This window comes from Embiotoca jacksoni, unplaced genomic scaffold (assembly GCF_022577435.1).
Source record: "Embiotoca jacksoni isolate LCO1_2020_lvr unplaced genomic scaffold, fEmbJac1.0.p SCAF_27, whole genome shotgun sequence".
Taxonomy (NCBI): Eukaryota; Metazoa; Chordata; class Actinopteri; family Embiotocidae; genus Embiotoca; species Embiotoca jacksoni.
The window spans coordinates 743,100-751,921 of NW_027185378.1; the positions used below are offsets into that span (position 1 = coordinate 743,100).

General features: G+C 51.6%; 1 protein-coding gene across 1 annotated transcript; it reads left to right on the plus strand.

Moving 5' to 3' along the window:
- Positions 1 to 95: 95 nt before the first annotated feature.
- foxo3a (forkhead box O3A) lies at positions 96 to 8,290 on the plus strand. The gene is made up of 2 exons (XM_069160581.1): positions 96 to 1,395; positions 5,315 to 8,290. The coding sequence occupies exons 1-2, from the start codon at positions 850 to 852 to the stop codon at positions 6,614 to 6,616; spliced, it is 1,848 nt and encodes a 615-aa protein (XP_069016682.1). The 5' UTR covers positions 96 to 849; the 3' UTR covers positions 6,617 to 8,290.
- The last annotated feature ends 532 nt before the right edge of the window (positions 8,291 to 8,822 follow it).

Sequence of the window (8,822 nt, forward strand, 5' to 3'; positions counted from 1 at the left end):
AAGAAGTCCTGGTTCTGGTTATGGTCCCGGACATCCAGACTGATGATAACATTTAATTTCACAGTGAGGAGCTCGCGCCCTGATGACTCTCTGCTGTGAGTCTCGTGCTCATATGAAAGGTGATGTCACTACTTGGCAGTCGTCTCCACGCTGTCACTTTAATTTCTGCGCAGTTCAGGATCGCGTCTCCTGCACTCGCAGCGTTTGCGCCAACCGCAGCGTGTTTGCGGGCTGCTGGCCTCGCGGAAGACTCCGTGCTGGCTCGGTGAAGACGCCGGAGATGTGCGTCCGGGATGCAGCGTTGTTTCTCCGGTGCTAGGAGGGCGGGTTTGAGGCTTTTCTCCGGCGGCCTTCAGAGACGCTCCTCTCCGCTGCTGGCTGCTGAAGAACTCCGGAGAGGAAACGGTCAAGATGGCAGCTGTGTCGGGCTGATGTGGAGCGGTTAGATGCGGTATTCTCCTCCTTTGTCGGGCAGCATCGCGGCGCAGGACGCGGCCGCCTGTGAAGGAACGCCGTTCGGATCTGTGCGGGTCTCCGCGGAGCCTCTTAGTCTGTCCCTGTAGAGACGCTGCGGTGCGGTGCGGTGCGGGCTGCTGGGTGGCTGGGTGTGGGCTGTGCACGACAAAAGGATATGTTTTGTTGAAGCTGGTCAGTCGGAGGAGCTCCGTGCGCCGCGGACAGACGCTGCAGGACGGAGGGACGGACACGTGCTGAACCGGGCTGCAGGCACGACATTTGCATCCCGTGCAGAGTAAATAAAGAGTCCCGGAGCGCGCGCTCAACATTGATGGAATGCGACCTGAGTGATTTTCTAACCCTTTGTGTAACTACCGAGACATCAACGTTAACATGGCCGAGGCGGCGCGGAGCGAAGACGAGCCGCCCGCAAACGTCGAGATAGACCCGGACTTCGAGCCCCAGAAGCGGCCGCGGTCCTGCACCTGGCCGCTGCCCCGTCCGGAGGCAGGCAAGCCCGGGGCGAACGACACTGACGTAATCCCCGAGGAAGAGGATGATGAGGGTGACAGCCCGGGGAGCGGCGCTGCTCAGAAATCCAGAGGTGGGCTCACGGAGCCCCGCGAGCCAAGCAGCAGCTCCGTCTCCCAGCCCGTGGAGGTCCAGCGGGGCCCCCGCAGAGAGGAGGCCGCCGACAGCTCGCCCTCCTCGGCGCAGACCCCCCCTGCGGCCCCCGGCGGCTCTGCCTCCCAGCAGCTGAGGAAGTCGTCAGCCCGCAGGAACGCCTGGGGCAACTACTCGTACGCAGACCTCATCACGCAGGCCATCGAGAGCTCCCCGGAGAAGAGGCTGACCTTGTCCCAGATCTACGACTGGATGGTTCGGTCCGTGCCCTACTTCAAGGACAAAGGAGACAGCAACAGCTCTGCAGGCTGGAAGGTGAGCGGTGCCACGCTGCTGCTGTCATCACAACAAACAGCCCACCGTGCTCCTGTTAACACACGGTGGAGGGAGACAGCACCATCATTCGTGTTTTTCTTCTGAGGTGTATTCAGGTGATCAGTGAGGCTGCAAAATAATCTGTAATATACAACATACACACAACAATGTGCACACACACATTACACTCAGGACACACACATTATATTAAGGACACGCACACACATTACACTCAAGACACACATTATACTAAGGACACGCATACATTACACACAGGACACATGTTACACTCAGGACACGCACACATTACACTCTAGACACGCATATTATACTAAGGACTTACACACATTATACTAAGGACACACACACACACACATTACACTCAGGACACACACACACGCATACATTACACTCAAGACACACACATTACACTCAAGATACACATTATACTAAGGACACACGCATTAAACACAAGACACACACTCACACATTAACCTCAAGACACACACGTTAACCTCAGGACACACACTGACCCAGTCAGAACCAGACTCTCTGCTGCCTCTGTTTGATTTTCAGGATTAGTTCAAACCGATTCATCTGTCATGGAATAAGTCTGATGAGCTCTGAGCTGCAGGATTTAGACGGAGGGGGAAAAATAGGTTTGTAATCCGGCAGGCTGCTTCCAGGGAGCTGCTGCTGGAATAAATTCCAGCAGCGCTGGTCCAGACTGATCGGTTTAAACCTCGTCGAGCTGATGGGGCGCGTCGGGGGGACTCAGGGTGGGTAACACGAGCAGAGGGATGTGATGTGATGCTGAGTTCAGAGTCCAGATGTTTCCAGCAGCTGCAGCAGGAAAGGGTTCACGTTTCTCTTTCAGATGTGCTGACATCAGCACGTCTGAGGAGATGCTGTGTGTCCAGAGCGTGTTTGAGGTTCTGACAGTTGGATCACCTGACTCTCTGTCTGCACACGTCTCGGTTCTGGTCCTGTGTCGTGAAACCAGATTTGAGTGTAAATGGATGTCCAGCGCCCGGCTCTCGGCCCTGCTCCGTGCCACCCTGTGTGTTCGTGCGGCCCGGGCACCGGAATCAATCAGCTGACTGTAAATGATGTAGGTCAACGTGTGGCCGTGTGAGAGGAGCTCAGTGTTTCTGTTTGGATCTGAACTGGCACGGCTCCAGTCGGCTCTGAACGAGGCTGCTGCAGTGCTGCGTGGGGGGTGGGGGAGCAGGAGGGGGGCTCTTTGTGATCTATCTTTATGTGCAGCAGCTCCTACTGTATGCACCTGTGCAGCTCATCTGCAGCTCGGTCCGCCACATTCCTCCACTCAGGAGGAGAAGAACCAGGTCCTGCAGCTGCATCCAGCAGGTCCACTTGTGCAAGTGATTTATTCTGTCGGCCTCAGTGCAGCTTTTCGTCTCCAGTTTCTGTTGAACTGGACTCAATGCTGCGGTCATTCTTCAGGTTGTGTTTCCAATCCGACACCACTATGATTCACAGCCTCATGAATGAGCTCAGAGTCAGATCAGAACCACCTGAAGTGCCGCACATGGTTCATATATTCATGTGTTGTTGTGCGCTCTCGGCCTGCGGCTCCTTCCAGCACCAACATGTTGACATGTATTCAGCTCTCGGACCTTTACTCAGGCGTGATGTTAGATATGGTTCTGGTTGTACAGCAGCTCTTTAATAAATATATATTTATCAACACACTCCTTTTCATTCGGATCAGTTAGAACCCGTCGATCCCACCTGATGGATCAGTATGATGAAGTTCTGCTTCTTTGTCACTGTCGTCACTAAACGGAGTTTCTGCTGCATTCAAGTTAAATTCTTCAGTAGAGTTCAGAGATGTTTGAGGAATGTGTGTTCAGAGGAAAAATGAAGGATCGGTGCATCTTTAACCAGAAATAAGAAGTCTGATTTCATGTTCATGTTTGTTGAGTCAACAGAAAGAACAAATACAACTGGAGAAGACATCAATATTGGATAGACACGTCTGGAAGCTGGAAAGTGAATCAGATGTTTTTATTTGTAGATGAAATCAGTTTTTTAATCGAGATAAATAAACCATCTCGACTCGTTTTGTCCGCTTTGGCGGCGCCTGTGGTAACTGCAGCTGTGCTGTTTGTGATGCGTTGGCTCCGCCCACCCTCTCGCTGGATGGAAACGTGTTTGTGATTTTTCCCGCCAAACACGGCGAGTTCAACCGTCCCGTTGCCTCCGTCAGCAACCCAACAGACACTTTATTTAAAGAAAAATCTCCAAAATGAAACCAGAAATTCAACATTATCACGTTTTTGTCCAGTTTTGAAAGGAATACTGTTAGCTTCGCTTAGCATAAGGACCAGAAACAGGGGCTAGCAGCTAGCGTAGCTCTGTCATAGCTCAGCTCCTCTAGGCTCGCTGGTTTTAACGGTGTAGTTTGATTGTATATTCATAAACTGAAGTGTGAAGACGAGACGTCGGACAGAGACGAGCTCGTTGTTTCCTGTTTCTGTTTCCAACGTTAAAACTACCTGAACGGATATTTATCGAGTCGCATCGACCTCTCAATGAAACATCAAACTTTGACATCCTTTTAAAGTCGGTAATGAAACCCAACGAGACGATCGTGGCTTCGTTCCGATTGGTCGACGGCAGCCATCAGAGTTAAATCAGGTGACTCGGGAGGGAAGAGAGCAGCTGGTTTCATTCCTCGTTCCGTGATCTTTGTTGTCAGAGGAGATGCGAGTGTTTGCCGGTTGATCCGATCCTTTAATTGACTCCAAGCGGGAGGGTTTTTAACCGCGGCCCGTCTGTCTGCATCCGTCCCCCTGCAGCTCGGACGCGTGGAGCCTGTTTGCCGTTTGATTAGTTTAATCGTCTGAGAGGTGGATTTAAGAACGAGCGCGGTTTTACTCAAGTTAATTCGAGTTTAGAAGAATCAAGCTGGACCGCGTCCCGGTGCGGTCGGCCTCTGGGTCGCAGAGATCAGCGCCGGCCTCCTCCTCCTCCTCATCCTCCTGCTGGAGTGTGACGGCCAGCGGCGCAGCTGTTTAATTTTGAATGTGGTCGGGAACATCTCGGGGGAAATCCTGCAGACCTTTCTGAGCAGCCAGAAATAGGTCACAGTGTGAGGTGCAGAGAAAAGGAGTCTGATGGAAGACACTGCAGAGCTGGAAAGATTCAGCTCTCCGTTTTACAGCCAGTTGCGCAACAGAAAGCTTCAGTTGCAGGAAGAAGGATGTTCAGATCTGACTGACAATAATCTGTGTTTTCTGTCGTTAGGAAGAAAAAGGAAAAAAAGAAGAAAAGAAAAAAAAGTCATTTCTGATCCCAAACTAAACAGACACTCTCCACAGAACAGCTGGTGATGTTTAAAGGATGAGTTGGTTTTTATTAAAGCCTGGTTCGTTATTATTTATCTTGATTATCACTCTGCACTCGTCAAGTTAACAGCAGAGATCTTCGAGAGTCGACATCACTGAAATAAATCTTCACGTTAGTCCGACTTGAGGGGAAATTCTCAAACTTAACACTTCAAAAGAGACTCAAGTTGTAATAAACTGTATTTTTCCTTTCTTAGATTACTGTTGATCTAAAGTTGAAGTCTAAAAATCTGCAGCAGAAACAAATTTGGTCTTTTAGTCTGCAGTAAATCCAACGTTTCTCATCAGGCAGCCAGCAGCTTCTTGGCAATAAACCCCACTGCATGCTGGGTAAACAGCAACACCGTGTCAGTCTTAGAAACTCCTCGAAAACCACAGAAAATTAGAAACAACAGTTTTTACAGGTTTTAGTAGTTTGAGGCCAATAAATGGATTTAAAATAAGCTGCTTATGTCGTGTAAACTCTGCGTCCTTCCCCTTTAAACCGGTTCCTGTCTGACATGTTTTAATTCGATATCAACTAACTTCGATGTTATTTCTCGTTGCAGAACTCCATCCGACACAACCTGTCCCTCCACAGCCGCTTCGTCAAAGTCCAGAACGAAGGAACGGGGAAGAGCTCGTGGTGGATGGTCAACCCGGAGGGCGGGAAAGGCGGCAAAGCTCCCCGGCGACGGGCCGTTTCCATGGACAACAGCAAGTACATCAAAGGAGCCCGAGGCCGCGCCACCAAGAAGAAGGCCTCGCTGCAGGCCGCTCAGGACGGTAGCTCCGAGAGCTCGTCCAGCCTGTCCAAGTGGACGGGAAGCCCCACGTCCCGCAGCAGCGACGAGCTGGACGCCTGGACGGACTTCCGCTCCCGGACCAACTCCAACGCCAGCACCCTGAGCGGCCGTCTGTCCCCCATCCTGGCCAACCTGGAGCTGGACGAGGTGCCCGACGACGACTCGCCGCTCTCCCCGATGCTCTACTCCAGTCCCAGCAGCATGTCGCCGTCCACCGGGCCCACGGGCCTCTCCGACCTGGCCGGTACCATGAACCTGAACGACGGGCTGTCCGACAACCTGATGGACGACCTGTTGGACAACATCAGCCTGACGGCGTCCCAGCAGCCTCCTCCCGGAGAGGAGGACGACGGAGCCAACGGGCAGGCGGGCTCCGTGTTCACCTTCAGCTGCTCGGGGAGCGGGCTGGGGAGTCCGTCGGGGAGCTACGGGCCGAACCCGCTGTTCAGCCCGCCGTCCATCACCGGCCTGCGTCCGGCGCCGATGCAGACGATCCAGGAGAACAAGCAGACCTCCTTCTGCCACTTCGGGGAGCACCAGACACTGCAGGACCTGCTGAGCCTGGACCACAGCAACGTCCTGCTCACCCAGTCTGACCCGCTCATGTCACAGGCCAGCACCGCCATCGCCCTGCAGAACTCCCGCCGGAACGCCATGCTGCTCCGCAAGGACCACCTGCTGGTGAACCACGGCGGCACCAGCTCGGCCCAAAGCTCTCCGGCACCCGGTTGGCAAGCGGGCTCATCGACCTCGGACGGAGACGCCGGCCTCACCGCCGCCGCCGCCGCAAAGCAGCCGCTCCTGAAGTCTCCCGTCAAGAACGCCTCTATGCAGCTGGGCTCCAGTCTGTCGGGCCAGGACCGCTTCGGCGCTGACCTGGACCTCGACGTGTTCAACGGCAGCCTGGAGTGCGACATGGACTCCATCATCCGCAACGAGCTGATGGACGCGGACTGCCTGGACCTGAGCTTCGAGTCCCGCCTCTCCGCCCAGAACGCCAACCGCAACCCAGGGAGCTTCTCCGGGACCAAACAGACATCGGCGCAAAGCTGGGTGCCGAGCTGAGAGGCGACGGGAACACAAACTCTACGGGGAAATGTAAATTATCGTCCTGTATCGTGCAACTAGAGGGAAGAACGCGTGTAAAGGTGTATTTATGTCGTTTTATTTCCGATGTGAGGCATCAGGTCGGTTCTGTACACAGAACCGTCTCCAGAACTGTTCCAAGATGTGACCGACAGTCAGGACATTTTCTGATGGACAGCATCAGCTCGTGTTCGTCTCAGGGAATCACTCATATCACAGCATCACGTCTCCGCCCGCCTCTCTCTCCTCCTCCACTCCTCAACCAACACTTTGCCAAACCAGCCATCGGCCCAGTTGCCCGGTACCGGTACCGGCTGACGGCGTGTTTACAGAGAGAGCCGCGGAGTCGCGTCACTACGTTCCAGTGGAGGATACTTGACACGCTTTTATTTTGTAGGGTTTCTTTAAAAGCCGAAACGGACTGAACCATTTAACAAGAGCTGTTAATGAGAAGCTTTTTATTTCCCATAATGCACCGGGTCACACACCAAATATCGATCTGTAGAGTTGAACATGTTATCGAGACATGAACTGATCTTTATCGTGTGGGTTTTCTATGTTTTTTTTTTATTTCTACCCTGTGATTTTAGTGACGCTACTGTGAATTCTGTTCCTCCTGACGAGGAGAGCTCCTCCGGTACTGATCCGATCTCTCCTTCATCCTCGTCCTCCATCCTCTTCCTTCTCTCCCTTATTCTCCTCCTCCTCCTGCAGCAACCTCCTAGTCCATCCTCCACCCTCTTCCTCCATCCTCCACCTCCTCCTCTCTGCTGGAGGTGCAGCTCTGTAAACAGACTTGAGGGCAGAATTTAAGGACCTGATTTAGCTCCAGTTGGCTCCACTTCCACGAGCAAACACTCCGGATTCAAACACCCACAGAGGGAGACGCGGCTGCAGCGTCGAGGTGCGAGTCTGAAGGAGTTGTAGGTGCTATAAATATGAAGCGGCTGCAGGAGGAGCTGTGTGTGTGCGTGTGTGGGGAGGGGGGGTTTGAAACGACCACAGTGTTTTAAATATTGCCAAAATGTTTCTGCATTCGAATGAGTGGAAAGCAGAAGATAAACAGTGTGTAGATTTTAGAACCAGTGTTCAAAGAGCAAAAAAGTAAATAAATAAAACCCAACATCAGCAGAGTTTTGTAGGAAGAGCAGGATGAAATGTTTACTAACAGGATGAAGGAGAGACAGGATGTTAAGAGGAATTTATCTGGGTGTATTTATTATTGTTGCAGGACGTCCCGTCTCCTGTGTGGTGGAGAAGCACTTTTATTGGATCATCTGTTCAGGTTGGTTCAGACAGAAAATGAACGACCCCTGAACCCCTGCGTACCGTCAGTCAGTGAGCAATCTAAATGATCCAGCGTGTTGAGTTTAACAGTTTCAATATTGAACCCCGTCGGCCTAACATTTAATTTAACGGTGCTTCCAGGTAAAGTTTATGTTGCTTCATGTGGATGATTTCACCTGAGAAATAAAAACGCTGACTGTAACTTCATATTTTTACATTCAGTTGAAGTCAAACTCACTGCCAACGTTTCATTTCTTCCTATTACTCCTACAAAAGAAGGAGAAAAAAGATCCCAGATGTAATTCCAGCTGTTCTCTCGGTCCGGTCTGAGATGGTGCATGTAAATAAAGCTTAAAGGACCACTGAGACACGTTTGATGTACCTGTGTTTCATTTCTGTCCCTGGAGGAATATCACAGCTGCAGCTCTGCGATTGGGTAATCGCATCATGAGCTCAGAGCCAATCACACGCTGTATCCAGGAGGAGCAGAGCGGCTGCGGTCGAGTCTGCAGGAGCTGTGACTGCGGAGGTGAGTTGGTTCTCCTCACAGCGCTCTCTGATTCCACTTTTATTTACTCTGGACTTCAATTATTTAAACCTGCTGGAAGAAGCTGACGGCTCTGATGTCATCACCATCAGAGGTAAAGCTCTGGAGCCCTCTAGAGGATGAAGGCTGCAAATGTGTGAGTCCAGGAAGTGAAGGAAGTACTTCCTGCTGCAAGTTTCAAAATAAAACTGCATTTAACTCAACACTTTCAGAGTTAATTAAAGAGTCGGCTGGCCTTTTTCTCCAATAGACAGAAATAGTACTGAAAAAAAAGTACGAATACACATTGGAAAATAAAGTATGTGTGTATTATCAGTCAAATATAAAAACTCCCTGGAAAAGAAATACTTG